Consider the following 16,139-nt stretch of genomic DNA (forward strand, 5'->3'; position numbering starts at 1 on the left):
GTTCAACACAGCCAGTGTTGCTGGGTTTCAGCTAAGACCTGGGCAATAGCTGAGCTGTTTATTCTTGCCTGAGATTATATTCATTCATTGGTATTTAATTCCTCAGTTCTAGTTGGTGGATGGGCTTTGCTGAGTCCCACTGGTTTCTGTAGGATGCTATTTATTGTGCTTCTTAAGATTCAGCTTCAGGTATCAAGCTTGTATTTCCAAGGCAGCAGTCAGCCAGCAGCCAAGCCCTGCCAGCCAAGAAGGACACAGATGTGTCTTGTAGAACATTATTCAAGGATAAGTGTACGTACAGAGTGACACCCAGAGAAGTCTTTCACGACAGCAGGGTCAGCTCACATCAAGCAGCATTCCTGGTGCAATGCCTCGCTGCAGGTACCCTCTGTGGGACACCTTTGCCATGCACCCCTTTGCAGCTCTGGTGGTGGAGAAGGTGCCCAACCTCCAGCATTTGCAGCAACAAAAGCACTGCAAGAGCTCTGCTGCTGAGGGATGGCCTCAGCATAGTCCTGGCTGCAGAAGCTGTGTGTCCCTCTGACACAGTGATCCGTGCAGAGCAGTGACAGGCACAAGTTGTCACCAGCTGTGGCCACCAGTGGGTTGCAGCCCTTCAGCAGCTTGTCTGCCTCTGGCTGGGAGCACTGAGCTGGCCGTGGCGAGTGAGGCAGCTCAGCCTGGCAGGTGCCTCCCTTTGGGGGCACAAGGGAGGCCTCAGCCAAGCATTTGCTGCTATTTCCACTCTGAAGTGATGGTTGAGGGTTACTATTGTTCACATCCAAACATCAACTTATGAAACCTCTCAAGTCTGTCAGCCTGTGGATTTGTTTCATGCAAACAGTGAAATTCAGTGCCACTTCCACTCCCTGCCCAGGGTTTAGCGTTTAGTTAACAAATTTTTATCACTCCTGGGTGGTAATTTGCAGGCATCAGTGGCACCCAGCTGAATCCACCAGGAAAACCCAGCGAATGTAGGTTACTATTCATGAGTGCAACGTGTACTTCCAGGGGGTTATCAGGCTTAAAACACTAAAAATCACTGAGCATCTCCTGGTCAGTGGGGAAGTTTGTGTGTCCTATAAACCAAGCACCACATACAGCTGGAGATGCTCACATTGGGTCTCTTAGACACTTGGTTCCTGTCACAAAAACCTCAGCACTATTTTGCTGCAGTCCCCTCAGGCTTGGTGTGCAAATGTGCCCAGGTCATGCCAGCTAAGCCACAACAGCCCAGAAATTACAGCCTCCACCCAGCTGATAAGATAGTTCAGGTCTTGTCTTGTCTCGTCTCATCTGGGCTGGGAGTGTTTGGACTTGCAGCTCCCTCAGCCCAAGGACAGGCACTCAATCAGCAGGGTAAGGAGGGGAGTTGAGGAGAAAACATCCCCCTGTTGAAGCTGCCCTGCAAAGAGGAAGATGGGTTCCCAAAAGCTACATGGCAGATGGAGTAAGGCCCTTGTCAGAGTCTAATGAGTGAAGCTGGGCAAGCCCAGGCTCCTGACTTGCAGAATACATAGACTTTTTTTCTTTTTTTAAAGTCAGTCTCTAAGATAAAGCTCAAATACTCACAGTCACTGGTACCACAGTAAAATTTCTGCAAACTACTTAAAATCATGAATTTTACCAAATGAGGAAAACTGGAAATTTTGGGTCCCCCCTCCAGTATAACTCTGATGCTGGCTCAAGCAAAGCCTATTGCGAAACCAGGCTGAACCTGAATACTGCAGCTCTGGCCATAGTGCCATACCGTGTAATTTTTCCTGCCTCTCTTCTTGCAAGCTATTTATACCATCCCTGCTTCATGTAGGCTGCAGCTGTCGCTGCGCCTGAGTGTCTCAAGCCGAGTGAGCTGCTCTCAGAGGATGCTTTCTTCTAGGAATCAGGGCACAGAAGCCGCTGGAGCGTATTGTTCAGCCTGTCCCAGTGAAATGGGAAATCGAGGGCAGAGAGCAGGATGGAGGCAGCTCTTGTCTGGGATCCACGGTGGGCTTTGCACAGAAAGGAGGCTGAAGCATCAGAACTTGAGAAGAGCATCGGTATCAACATACTGGGAAGTAAAATGTAGCTAAGGCTGAATTGCAAATAACACAGAATATCATTCCCAGTGAAAATCCTATTTGGAAATGTCTGTGAAGGCTGGATGCTGACAGAGCTGTCTCACAAGCGTGGCCAGACTGATGGGACAGTCCCTCCTCTGTGCCAGAGCCCTGTGTTAACACTGGCCTAATTTGGGCCTATGGCAAGAGAATGATTCAAAAACTGCAACCCACTATGCACAGCACTGAATGTTTGGTGGTGATATTGGCCAAGAATTACAACTTTAGTCCATTTTGGGGCCAGGAAAGGAAATAGTTGTGCAATAGCATCACTTCCCTTTCAAATCCTCTACAGAGAGGGAATCAAAGTCTGATAAGAGTTCTAGTTAAGAAACACAGGGTGATGCTGATATGCTCTGAGGTATGTTGGCCATGAGAGGTGTTTTGAGTCTTCTCAGTTGTGACCTCTATGATCTGTGCCTCCTTTCATCTGGCCTTTCTGGCAAGGCTGGGAGCTATGAGTCTAGGCTACTGTTAGACACCAATTTACAAATTCTCATAGTTCGTTTGTAAGCTACAGTGAGCAAAGTCCACATTATTTCTGAACAAGCAGCATCCACATAAGCATGTAGTATATTTTTATCATTCAGATTATTAGCATCACAGTTGTAATGAATGCATTTTAACTTTCCTGAGCATCTCTAATATCACCTAGTCTCTATTTTTCAAACTGTAATGTAACAAGAGACATCATTAGCATAACACATCGGGCTACTACTCACAGCAAAGGCATCTCTGCTGGGAACAGAAACCTCCCATGCTCTTTCCTATTGTGTTTCTTAGGGCAAGCGTGGTGCTCTGTGGCCAGGATGGGAAAACTCCTTTCCATCTGGGTGAGACCCAGCTGGGAACTGCCACCCTACTTCAGCCTTTGTTTTGATGAAAACATTGCGGCAAACAATAGTGCAGGTTCTCAACAGGCATAATCCAGCCCACCTAACTGCTATCTATTTCTGAAATGGGCTCACATTGCCTTCCCACTTCCACTGCCTCCTCTGCAGGAGGAAACAACCCAAAAAAGTAAAGGCCATGAGCACGGGGGGCTGGCCTGGCCCTGTAGCCTCACACTAACCAGACATAACAGGAGCAGAGCAAACACGGGGACAAGGTCTCCTGCTCAACAGCAGCTGCTTGGTTTGGGTCAGGCATGAGATGAAGTTGCACCATAACCTGGCATCCAAAACATATTTTGATTAACCCTTGCTGTTGCTGAGGCTCAGCCTTGCAGCACGTGGTCCTCCACATGAAGCCTCTAACCTAAAACAAAGAACATGCCAGAGTTCTCTGATGAGCACAAGATGGAAGCTGTACAAAGGTTTGTTTGCATCTTCTCATGGGCCCTCCTGGGGGCTTTTCATAAGCCAGAGGAGCTTGTGCCCACTTCTTTTATTTTTTGGCTGTGTGAGGCTGACTCAGCATACACCATGAAAAAATTGCTTCCAAACCAGTTACTGTGATTTACTGCTCCACATGCCCATGCCAGCCCATGCACCCCTGTGGGGTGAGGCAGGGCCAGGAGCACCTGTCCTAGAAATGGGGCTTCCTGCAGGCTGGCCACCAGTGTGGGCAATCACTGCAGAACTGGGGCAATGGGATCACCAAGTGGGACTTATTCCTGAAGGACACATCTGGGAATAAGTGATTTTAGCCTAAGAGCGTGTAGGTCCTGGGTCAGTGAAGGCACTTGCTGGGTCCTTTGGCCACAGGACCTGCCCTGAAGGTTGCAGGGTTTTCGTTCCAGCTCACAGGAGTTAGTTGTCCTAAAAGATTGCAGTATTAAAAAGAAGAAAGGCAAAAAAAACATTTGAAGGAACCCTCAAAAAAATTTTCAGTCACAAGATTCCTGTTTTACTTCCAATAAAGAGCTATTTTTGCAAGAGAGTCAAAAGGAAAGAAACTTGGCATGTTTTATGGCCTCTGTTGCCCCCTCCAGTCCTACACTAGTAGTTGGTGCTGTTTGGAAAACAACAATCTTAGGAAAGCCTGCACTAATAATAACAATGTCTCAGGCCTGTCATTTGATATACATCTGACATGCACTGGAAGTGAAAATCAGAGTCAGAATTTCCTTTTCTGGCACAACCAACTATCTGTCAAACAAACCCTAAGCCTTTTTGTAGCTTTACAGGAGCTAAAGTGAACTTGTAGAGGAACTTCCTTCCAAAACTCTGCCATAGGTATAAGATGCACCTGAGGCATGGCTCTCTGTAACTGCAAGCATATCCCTGCAGGTGTGTAGAAAAAGCATCCACTTAAAAATTGGTAAGCAGGCCCATTTTTCTCTTTGGGAGCCAACCCAGGGGCCCACAGGCCAATCAGATGTTTATTCCTCAGCTGTACCCACCACAGGGACTTCCAGCTTTACTGTCCTCACAGAGGAGGGGGCTCAGCTATAGAAACAAACAGGAAAACACTAACCCTGCATGCTTTTAAAGCCATGTCACTGTGGTAATAACCAAGAAATTTCCTTATTTGTCTATTGAATAATTTTTTCAAGCCAGATAGGGCGCCTTCAGTAATTTCATACTGAGCAGAGTCACATCCTTGGGAAGGCAATTCTAGAGGCAGGGAGGGAGCGAAGAGCCAGTCGTGCTACTCCCAGTGAGGATGGGGGGAACAGGCTGCAGAGATTTATACCTGGATGAAGCAGACAAGGGTCATCTCTCCTACAGGGATCCCTGCCTCATGTAAGGACACAAAGGAAAAGAATTCAGCACAGCAGTGACACATTTCATCAACCCCTTAATGTCAAAAATAGGTTTTTACACTCAGTCCCTGCAAGGAAGTTTTTTAAGTGAAGGCATATTTAGAAGGGCCTAAGTGCTCTCCCTCTTACCTTCAGGAGCTTTGCTGTGTGCTCCTGCAGGGCTTTAGGGATGTCCAGAAGAGCACACCTGGCAGCTGTGGCACTCCAGGAATGTCTGAAGCGGTGCCAGGGCAGGGCCACCTGGTGCTCGTCTGTCCTGTGACTGGGCATGGAGCAGGAGCCAGACAGAGCAGTTACAGCTTTTCAAAGGACTTAGAAATCAATAAGTGCGTTTTTTTCTCTTTGAAATAGTAACTGGAGGGACAATACACCCGGGCTAAAAAGGTGCTTTAAATTGAAAACTGGAAAGGTCAGGTGACCAAGGTGGTGACAAACCAGCATATCAGGACCATGTGTCCCTGCAATGGGGAAGAGCAAAATCTGACCAACACTCACCCCACACACATTTCTCTTTCCACAAAAGCATTCTGATTTTACTTAGGTTTAACTTCACTGTCCCATTTCTTTGAGCCCGCTTGCTGGCTTTGCAAGTCTGAGAGACTCCCATCAAATTTCACACAATCAGCAATGACAGCCACGCAGGACAAAAGCTGAACATTCTTTGTCTTTCCTGTTGTTCATGGGTAGAATCCTTACCAGCTAGTCTTTGTGATAATGTGGATGCATGTGGAAGTGTAACACAGTCCAGCACAGACCATCAGTGAGATCAGAAAAGGTAATTTGGAAGTGATGAGGTTAAATAGATGAAATGCTGGAAAAGTGTACTTGCTCCAAGCATATTTTAGCATACAAGCTTTTTAACTTGATGCTAGAGGAGAGAAAGTATGATTGTGAGAAAAATATCATTACAACTCACAACTGAACAAACAAAGAATTAGCAAGGTAAATCTGGAACTCCAATATATCTAAGTGTCTGCTATCATTCCACAGTAGAACAGTCTACTCAGGAAAAAACAGATTTTCAAAGAAAATTAAAGCAATTTAAAAAATAGCTTTGATGTTTAAAATGCATATAATTAATGACAAAAGTTTTCCAAGATAGAGTTGGATTAGTTCTGCTTGGATTGTTTCTCTTGTTCCTGTGATTCTCTATCAATCATGAAAGCAAAAGTAGAAATGAAATAAATTGCAGAATAAAAATGGTTATCTGCACCAAAATTAGAGATGAACTTTTACCAATTCCTTGAATGATAGATTTTCCTATTGCAGGCACTGCAGTCAGACCTTTCATCAAGTGCAACAGAAATTGCTGCAACACTTCAGCATATGCTTAGTAAACCAAATGTTAATCGTTTTGAGTAGCACAAGCACACTGCAGAGTAAGGGGAGTCTCCTCTGCAACCCACTATTCCTGTCTTTAAGACTGGAATTCCAGAGAAGTGTATGCAATCCCTGAAAGGCTGGAGATCTCAGGCTTGTGCAACTTGTCCCTACATTGATACAAGTGCTCCACAATGCACTTTAATAACCATTTTATTTTACTTGGCTCCCAGCCAAAGGTTAGTAAAACCTTGAGACAAGGGAGCAAAGGGTTGGTGTGGTTTTCAGCCCCTGACTTACCTCACTGATGATTTGAACAGCTCTTATTCCTACCGCAGGCTGGGGGAGCAAGAGCACACACAGATTGTGCGTCCACGTGGAGATTTTGCCAGCCACAAAGTCCAGAAGCAGCCCTCATGAGGACAACACCGACCCACAGGCACCAAGGGAACACTTGCCCATGACTGGCTGTGCACATGGGCATTGTTTCCTTCACTCCAGTGACTGAAAAGCCATGGTGGTCTGAGAGCAGATTGCAAAAGGCAGATCTCTCTGTATAGTAGCTAAAACAGATATAAAAATATCTTGGCCTTCTTACTCGATTTTAAAAAAAGAATGCAGCTGCAAAACCTAGGAACTTGTTGTTTTAACTTGAAAACTATGTTTAAACAAGCAATGCTGTTTAATTCATATGCAGCAAGGATTTCCACTTCTGCCTGAAAATTCCTACATGTACAGCCTTACAGAGATAATCCATTTTTAAAAATAGGTAGCTGAGGCTATTCCCAAGAGGTAGAAGCTTGTGGATTTACAGTGAAACTGATTCCAGTGTAAGAAAAAGGAAACAGATATTCAGGTTCACCTGATATGCACAACACCAGTGACAACTTCTCCACTAATAAAAGACATGACACAATTAGATTGCTAACCTTTCCACATTGGGAGTTTATCAAAAGAGGCCAGGACTTGAAATGGAATGAGAAGAATCTAAACTGAATTCTGTAACAGAATTCTCCTCTTCTCTACTTTTGTCTGAAGCTCTGTTGAAAAAGACCATCTGCCTCAGATCTAGGTGCAAATTGCCTTGATAGAAAAGCTTTGATATTATAGTAGAAGGTGAGTCAATACTGTGAAGGAGCACTCCTGTGAAAGGAGTTAACTAATCACAAGTTAACTAATGGAACTGGGACAGGAAAAGCACTCAGGAGGAACTGAATTAAACAAATAAAGGTTTTGCACTATTTTTTGGTATCATGTAATGGGTGCCAAAAACCAGCAGGGCCAGAACACAAACTACGAACTGGGACTAGAAAAGAGAACAGTTGGCAAATAGAAAAAAGAAGAAAGCCAAGGACAGTAGGAAGAAAAAATGCCAAACAGGGACTTTAAATGGGAAAACAAACCTGATGTATTTCGCAGTAAGCAAGATGACACAAATTCTACTGCCTTTAAAATAGATTTGAAAACACTACCTATTACAGGATTTTGGTCCATTTTACAGAGAACATATGGTCCAAATACCAAGCAGATACAATTTCAAAGTAGCCTCAGTCTAACAGGCATTTGAAATGCCAGGGGGAAAAGTGAAGAGCTCCCCAGGTTTAAGTTTTCTGCCATTTGAAGATGCTCACTGGGAACCCACACTGCCACAGCAAGGCTCCTCCATGTGTTTGAAGAGCGTAAGCTCTGGTGAGGGACAAAGAACAACATTTGCTGTTATTTTCCTGAATCATCTGCTATCCTGTGCTAAGCACTTTAAAACCACTTCTTATGACAAATCAGCCAAGTATCAAAGAGCCCCCAGTCTAATGGGGAACCTGGAATTCTTCCCAGGCTCCAAATGTGCCCAACGCTGTAAATGAGCGGACAGTGCTACCCCAGTCACGCACCCTGAATAGTCATGGCAACAATGACTCCTCTCCACACATCCCAGAGAATCCCCGGCAAGTATCTGTCTACTAAACCAGCCAACTTTTCTTTCAAGGGATACAAAGGGCAGGAGCTGTTGAGAAAGAACTATGAGGACAGTAAAAAACCCCAAAGAATATTGTATAAATATTTAACATGATTTTCCCAAGCACTACCAAGGTGTATGTAAATGTCCATGCATTATGTAGAGGCAGTGTAATCTGGCTTCATCAAGAGCTGGAGTGGAAGGAATAAAAAAGGAGCTGTGAAGATTTAAGGAAAGCTGAAATCTAAGATAACAGTACCATTGGCAAAGAGTATAGCAGCTTCTTTTCTCTAGATTGGCCTCAGGATATTTAATTTTGGTGTTGTTCATATTCAAGGCCAGCCAGCCACCTCATAAAAAATGTGTTCACAAGCCATCAATTTCCCCCAGATTCTTAACCAAGACACAGGAAAGGTTCCATTTAAAAATCATTTTATTATTAACATAATCTTCCCATTAAGCCAAGTCTGGGTTCATGTATAAGGAATGTCGGTAAATATTCCATTTGAGGCTTCTTTTTACATATTTCCATTGATAAATAAACTCTGAATTCACATAAAAAAGTTAAACTTAAATAACTAATATATTTTTTGTAACAGGCATACATTGGTAAAATATAAATATTCTTGTACTCAGCCTTTGCTCTAGATAACAGTTAGCCATACATCACAGTTATTAACAACTAAAACCAAGAACTCGACTGATTTTCTGGCCTGGACTAAAATAGAGATGGAAACAGAAAATTCACATTTTGACTTTGGGCCAAAAGAGGTTGAGAGGCAGGAAGAGAACAGTTTTATTAACAGCCTTGTTAAAAATAGTCTGCTCTGCCACTGAATCTTAACTTATTCTACAATTGGTAGTTGACTCCATTATAATTTTATGTAACACTCAAGTTTCACTAACAAAATATGGCACATCATCCATGAACAATATAACGATGTTTGAAAACTACCAGGGCAAAACTGCAGGCAATAGGAGTGATTTGGCTCTGGCTCACCACTGTCCTCTCAGTCTGACATCAACATATGGTGGCACCTCCCTGCTTTGGCCACTTCCCCACAAAAGAGTGGAGTTTGTTACCTGTAGCTCTGAAGTTTCTCAAGCTAACCAGTTACCAGGCAGTCTCACACAGTGGGTTTGCTCACCCAGAAGTCAAGACCAAGAATGGGTTGCCTGAGATGCCCTCTCACAGGACTCTGGGGATGATGGTGAAAGGGACCACGGGACTGCTGGCCTCGAGCTCCAGCGCCGTCAGGAAGCATTCGGTCGCGGCATCGTCATTGCCTTGAGCCTGCAGCACCTCTCCCAGGCTGTTCCAGACCTCGTGGGCTGTGGAGTTCACCTGGACAGCATCTCTGAGAATCTTCTCTGCCAAGCTATAGCGCCCAAGCTGGTGAAGTATCAGAGCCTGCAAGGAAACAAAGGGAAAATGGCTGAGACTGGCCAGTAGGGCTTTCCTGAAGCTCAAACAAGGTCACTGCAGTGAAATAAGGGCAGGCAGCTCTTGGGCTCAAAGTGTTAGAGTAAGTAATTTTTATTTATTTTTTAAATTTAAGAAAAGAAATTACCTGATGCAGGACTGGAGCAAACTACTCTACACCAACAAAGTCAAGTGGCTTTGGACGGGAAACAAAGACTAAATAACAAAAACTCCACCTATGTGCCAAGAAGCGGGAAGTACCTGGGCTTTTGTGCAAGCTCCTGTTATCCGAAGTCCTAAAGTGTGTGCCCTGAAGTTTTCACAGCTTCCCTGTGCATCTCAGCACCCAGCTCATGCCCTGTAACACCTGAGACCATACACAGTACCAGCAGCACTCAGGGACGGCTGTAACAAGACTGAGTTCAGCTCAATGGGCAACAACCATGGTGCTTGATTTAATCTGTGGAACAGGAACAGGGACTGATATTGCCCCAGTAATGCACAAAGGACCAGCAGGCACAGAACTTTGTCATGAGCATACTTGTTATAGATCCTCTATCTTCCTCTGCGAGATGGGATCCAATTCAACACTACACAATCCAGAGCATGTCCAAACCCACTAGGGTATGGGCTGAATGAGGCCATGGAAATCCCCATCCTTCACATTCAGCTATGTTACTATGCCAGAAAAGTCATGAAGTGACCCAGTAAGAGAGCTTTATTTTGGGATTATAATAATCCTAACGATATTATGCATTTTACATTGTGATTCTGTATTGCAAAACACATATGGACCACAAATCTTTGTTTTGCAGAGAGGTGTCCCAATTACATGCTAACAGAGGCCTTGTGCCTTCTGCCCTCCCAGCCCCCACTCCTTGGACCACAATTTCTTTTATCTCTCTGTACATCAGTCCTTCAAATCCTCATTAACCTAAGCACTGCTGATTAGAAAGTACTGACATTCTCTACAGCCCCTGAATTATCCACCATACATTTCTAGAATTGTGCCCATCTGGCTGACTTTCAGCTTGGGAAGCCTGTTAGCTCCATCCTACAGAACAGCTGGGCACACCCTGCTCTGTAAAACAACACAGAGTGCTGTACAGTATTGGCAAGTGAATAAATAAATGCAATGCAGGCTAATTTCTATCAGCCTGCAGATGTTCTCACATAAAGGTGCTAGAGGGCTTTTCTGGGTTTGGACTTTTTCTGAGCTGTCAATTGAGTCAGCATTTTCAGAGCAAGTGAACAATACTTCCAATGCAAAAACTGGGTAACTCTCAGGGTCAGTGTTTTTTCCCCTGCAGTGAAGTGATTGTCAGTGACTGGTAGGTATCAGATGTGAAACTACAAAAAAATGAAGCAAGAAGATGGAATACACAAAGCTGGTGTTGCTGCAATGCACCTAACCTTAATAAAATGTACATGTTCTTATTTTTCAAGATAAGAAAATTTTCATAAGCCTTGCTTTTTGGGCATGCAGATATGTATATTTTATACTAAATGAACATGTGAATTATTTGAATATGGCTAATATATTTTTTTTCTCAAATATGCCAGGCCATTTTCCCTGCCTGCTAAGGACAGAAGCTGTTCTTTTCCAGACCAAAGAAAAACCACATTTTGCAGATATAAGCCTGTTCATAGGAAGAGACACATATTACATCACATCTGCCTTATTGTGTATGGCAAAAAGTATGCTGAGATTTTCCAGGGGATAGAACAAGAGCAAATACTGGCAGTTTGCCTGCTTTTATACTTTCCTAAGAATACAAGCGTTGGTGTTGAAATTAGCATGTAGCAGCAGGGAAGGAACCACTCTTGCATGGGCAATGAGGTTGCATCCTGTCCCCTCATGTTTTGGGGAGACAGCTTTCTCGAGGGGTGCCTCCTGAAAGTCAGCCTTTCACTGGTGTCTCAGCCTGGGATGGTATGAACACTCCTGCCTCAGGTGGTAGCCCTGGGACAACAAGCTTTGCTTCCAAAGAACCAATAGAAAACGAGACTTGTTTCATGCAGAGCATTGAAAGGATAGTGACATCTGATCACTGCAGCTGTAGGCTGAACTCAAATAAGTGATCTAGAGAAAAACACAAAACACCCTGTGATTCATGAACTCTCTCAGAATGATGGTGAGATGTCACACACTGGAAGTGTCCAGTTTGTAAATCCCCTTCCCAGATTACTTCATTAAAATTCTGAGGCACAGAACATTTCAGATTGTTTGTGGCCCTTGCCTGACTGTGCTCTATCAAGCATTACACACCACAGGCAGAAGGAGCAGGCATGTCTATCACACAGCAATATCCTTTGGTGACCTCACACCAACACTCATCCAAGAAAACTAACTTCAGTTTACCAGCTGTCAGCATACAACTGCTTTCTGCATTAACTCTTCAGGAAAAAAACCTAAAAAAACCCAACAACAACAACAAAACCCACCCAACTAACACCCTTTCCAAACCAAAACTCTTTTAAGATTTTCCAGAAATTATCAAATTTGTATTATTATTTAAATTATCCCAGTCCTTCACTGTGTATATTCCTCTGCTTTTTAACTGGAAACAAAATCTCAAAGCTATCAGTTTGGGCCTTCACCTATTTAGCAGCAGATGCACAAACAACATTTATTTGCTGAATAATGTTAAGTCTTTTGCATTACGGCTGGAGATGTGCCTGAAAAACACATCAGCTCTGCAGAAACACAGAAGGATACCTAAGTGACATATGGTTCACACCTTAAGACTTGGCATGCCACCTTAAAACCTAAGCAGAATACCCTTTCTGAATATCCTGTCTATAAATCTTTAAAAAGATAAACTATGAGAGGGATTCTGGAACCTGAATCAATGAGAAAAAGTGCTATATAATAATTTGTGCAAATAAGAAGATCCATTCAACAAAATATAATAAAACCAGTAAGTTTCTAAGGCAACCTATTTGTTCTTTGCACATTTTAGAATGCTGCAGTACTTGACAGAGGTGTTTAAGACAACTGTTGGCATCTGCAGGAGAAAGCAGGATCTTTCCTGCTATTGCATCTCTTTCACATGAAAGAACAATAAATGTATGACATTTGCTTCTAACACAGTTATAAAAGCCTCTAATGTGCGCAGACCTCTTCATTTTGCAGCTCAGTGCAAATGTTGCTTATTACTTTACTCCATGTTTGGTTTGCTGAGAATTTGGGGGCTCCTTTGTGGTTGATTTTTTTTCCTGTCCAATCACTGAGCTCCCCTAAGTGTGTTAAGGCTTTCACATTCTCTCTGGTCAGGATGTCTGTATGCTGTAAACTCTCTAGGCAAACCTTATTTTTCTTTTAGCCAGTTCTACATTGTAGGGGTGGATTTTGTAACTCAAAAAACCCCAAGAGAGAACTCTAATGAGAAATGGCACAGGCAGAAAGTGAAGAGAATCTCTGAAGAACCAAAGAGACTTTTTTATGCCATCATCACAACCAATGAAACCAGTGCTTCATGACTCCAGTCCGCTGATATTTATACCAGTCACTTTGAATAATCAACAGTACTCAGAGATCTGTGGAGTTCAGACACTCTCTGCTCAAGGAAAGGTCAACAGCCCTTTACAGTGCCCAGCCAGAGCTGGGAGTAACAGGGATTTTGCAAAAAGAGCCTCCAGGGGCTCTCCAAAGGGGCGTTCTAAAACAGCAACACTGTGTAACACTGTGCGCTGCCCCAACAGGGAGGTACTGCTCTCACTACAGACAGGTTCTACACAAACTTCTCATCCTGACAGCACAAAACCCTCTAGGAATTAATCAAAATGGGGAGGAAAGGGCTTCCAATTTTGCCACAGGTTATTTTCAATATCTTGCCAATTCTTTCCTCACCCAGTCTGGAGTCACAAAGTCTCCTTCTTGTTGGGCAATGATTTCACATGTGTTTCCCCCCTCGCCATTCCATTTACACTTCATTTTACATTGCCCCACGTACAAAACCACTATTGTTTGCTTATTTCACCCTAACATCCCTTCAAGGACTGTTTTTTACAATGCTCAGTCAAACAGGGTCCATTTGTTCATTAGACAAATGTAAGCATCTTTTAAAAGGAAAACATTCAGATTAATTTGGATTTTCAAAAGGAGCATTACAGTCTTCAGATAAAATTTCCAGTTAGAAAATGCAGTATTTTTTATTAATAAAATATCATGACTCAGAACCTGAACATCATAATGTAATAAGCAATTGTATAAAGCCATAATTGCTTAAATAAGCATGTAGTGTAGTCTTCACTACAAAGGTATCTCTTTTCTGCAGAAGAGCTTTCTCTCTTTGCAAATTAACCTGTCATAATGATTAACCAAACAGTCAATGCAAAACACATATCTAGACAAACAAACATAGGACTAAAATTCTGTAAATAATTTTTCATTTTGAAAAACAGCTATTAAAAGAATTATTAACACCAACCATTTACAGCAGTTTACTAAGGTCACTTTTTTATTTGCTTCTAGGCAAATGAGAAGCTAACGTTAAATTTTTCCTGTGGAACTGCAATTGAAAAAATTACAGTCATAGTTATTGCCCGTCATATGTCTCACCAACCCAGAGCTTTATCATAAAGTGCTAAACAATATTTGCATTAACTGGGAAAAAAAAAAAAAGGGTAGAAAGGTAACACTACAAAGATCATTGTGGTTTCTTCAGTGTAACTAAAATTTTTGTGTCAAGAGAGCAGGAGATCTCCTTAAGGTTTAACTGTCTGCCTACTTCTCCACTGTGCCTGAAAATAAACAGTTCTCAGCCTCAACAGAAGCACCACTTGAGATTTTTACCTTTATTTACTTGATATCAAGAGGAATCTTTTCATTTTCTCTAAGAAAAATATGGACTAGAAGTGGGAGATGTTCTCAGGTGCAAAGAAATTTATTTAAAAGTGAGAAAAAGGGGAACTGTGACCATGAGTCCATTTGCACTCGTGCCTTTTTCGGGGAGGCAGAGAAGAAACCTGGGAAATGGGAGAAATGGACAGAACAAGAGCAAGAAATGTGGCTGATTTAACACAGAAAAAAGTGCCAGAGATTCTCACCATGTTTAAGAAACACAGTCTGTTCACCTACAGAAGTCTCAACTATGGAGATTTGAGTAGTACAAGAAATTAATTTATTCCTGGCAGGTCTGTTACATGACTTGTTTGCTAAAAAGCTTCCTATACTTGTATGATACAAATCTTATTTAGCTAAAAAATAAGAGCTAAAAGTTTGCCTTGCAAAAACAACAGCTGTAAGAAAACATTATAAGCATATGAAAATAAAAATTAGACTGATTTTGCTTGCAATGATAAGAGCAGGGAGACAGAAGAACAGTGGCCTGTTTTGCTGATGACCTGCTGAAGCCCAATAAGCTAACAGCTGATAATGTATAAGCAGACAGAGATATTCAGATGTGGAAAAGTATGATTTTTAAAAGCTACAAAAGATTTAAAGAACTCACTGCATCCAACTTCCCAATAATTTTCCTAGTTCACTATCTTACTATTTTAAAGCGGGTCCCAGCCTAAGAGACAATCAACTTCAAGCTATGATATCAGCAGGACACGCTAGAAACATCCCCTTCCCATCTAAAAACTTAAAAATCAGGGATTATGACCATAAATAGTTACAAAACTTGATGTGCAATGTATGCATTGCAAATCCATATGCAGTGTAATTTTAGCATCAAAAAACTGCCCCTTGTTACATGCTGCTTTTTCAGTCTACTTTGCAAGTGTTAGGGGGGCTGCTATTTTTAAACAAATCTATCAAACTTGAAGGTTTACCAGAGACTTGACAGTGTTATGCTATAATAATGAAACAGAAGTGTTAGTGAGACAAAATAAGAAGAATTTGCGATGATGTATGGAAAAGTAAGTAAAATTCTACAGCTGACGCTTTCCAACCTCTGTGACAAAAATACACATTTTAAATGTAGTCTATAATCAATATTTTACACTTACATAGAGTGAAATAGAACATTATTTATATACTGTGCTCTCCTATTTTCATTCTAGCTGATGACTTTGTGCTGAAACATGTCCATCTAGTCAAAGTATGACTTTGCATAAGAAATCATTTATAAACTCCTTTCAAAGGCACATGCATGTTGAGTCATTGTGCATAATTATTTTCTGCAAGTACGAAAAGATTGTGACACAGTACATCAGTTAGAAATAAACCATTCCATCAGAAAAATGATGAATAAACATAGTTCTGTATCTGCAGACACAGGTTGCATTTTAATGCAGAGATTTTGAACGGTGAGCATATTATAAGGTTTAAAACCAACTGGACTGGCAACACTACACCTACTTTACAAGTAGGTAAAGTACTTGTAAACCAACTGGACTGGCAACACTACACCTACTTTACAAGTAGGTAAAGGTGATAATAAATAATAATAAAATAAAGGTAATTATAAATACTTCTTTTTAATCAGAAAATAAACTGCAACATGTATATAACTTGTTTTCCAAAATGCAGAATAAAAACTACTTATCTTATTTTCTCTAACAGGGCAATTCTTTTGAAAAATAAAAAGCATATTTCTTCAAATATGGTCTAGATAAAACTTCCTAGCAGCTCAGTATAGATTTTCTTTTTAAAATGAGAACAACCAGCTAATAATACTACATTTG

At 41.9% G+C, this 16,139-nt stretch overlaps 1 protein-coding gene across 6 annotated transcripts in view; it reads right to left on the reverse strand.

Annotated features, from left to right (window-relative positions):
- Window positions 1-8,495: 8,495 nt before the first annotated feature.
- TTC7B (tetratricopeptide repeat domain 7B) overlaps window positions 8,496-16,139 on the reverse strand; it is a 120,217-nt gene continuing 112,573 nt past the window's right edge. For all 6 annotated transcript variants that reach the window (XM_038138550.1, XM_038138548.1, XM_038138553.1 and 3 more), the window contains one exon: window positions 8,496-9,491. In XM_038138550.1, coding sequence (XP_037994478.1) covers window positions 9,270-9,491 — 222 coding nt within the window. In that variant the 3' untranslated portion in view covers window positions 8,496-9,269. The remainder of the gene's footprint in view (window positions 9,492-16,139) is intronic.

The sequence above is a fragment of the Motacilla alba genome, chromosome 5 (genome assembly GCF_015832195.1).
Source record: "Motacilla alba alba isolate MOTALB_02 chromosome 5, Motacilla_alba_V1.0_pri, whole genome shotgun sequence".
Lineage (NCBI taxonomy): Eukaryota > Metazoa > Chordata > Aves > Passeriformes > Motacillidae > Motacilla > Motacilla alba.